At 51.5% G+C, this 470-nt stretch overlaps 1 protein-coding gene across 1 annotated transcript in view; it reads right to left on the bottom strand.

The window, feature by feature from the left end:
* GBAS (glioblastoma amplified sequence) overlaps nt 1-470 on the bottom strand; it is a 28,903-nt gene extending 28,433 nt beyond the window's left edge. Inside the window, exon 1 of the mRNA XM_006889771.1 lies at nt 348-470. Within this exon, the coding sequence (XP_006889833.1) occupies nt 348-470 (123 nt within the window). The remainder of the gene's footprint in view (nt 1-347) is intronic.

Raw genomic sequence — 470 nt, 5'->3', positions numbered from 1 at the left:
TGACGGCACATAACAACATGAGCCACGGGGAAACGTGTAGGACTGCACCCTGTCAAAGGTGGAAAACGTGAGACCCGGAAACACACAGCAGTCCCATTGATTCTGATTCTCACAGATTTCACTGTACGACTGTAGCAGCATCACAATGATTTGAAATGAGCTATGTTTCCAGGGAACACAAGGAGATCATGACTAATCCAGTTAGTTACAACCACAGAGCAGGACAACACACGTGGACCTGAGAGATGCACCAACCGCTATGACCCACGGAGAGGTGATTTCCTGCTGAGCTGCCTGGAGCATGAAGGAGCTCTGGCAGCGGCCCCTGAACACAGGGACCTCCTCACCTTCAACAGGTAGGGATCCAGAACAAGCCTGGTGGCTCTCACTTTGGCCGTCTTCTGCATGGCTGTTCCAATCACCTTTCCCACCACCCACTTGGCATGGACTGAAGAACGAACTATCGACAT

This window comes from Elephantulus edwardii, unplaced genomic scaffold, assembly GCF_000299155.1.
Source record: "Elephantulus edwardii isolate Elephantulus edwardi_28Jun2011 unplaced genomic scaffold, EleEdw1.0 scaffold00080, whole genome shotgun sequence".
Classification (NCBI taxonomy): Eukaryota; Metazoa; Chordata; class Mammalia; order Macroscelidea; family Macroscelididae; genus Elephantulus; species Elephantulus edwardii.
The sequence above is the reverse complement of the archived record's forward strand: the minus strand, read 5'-3'. Positions and strand labels throughout refer to the sequence as shown.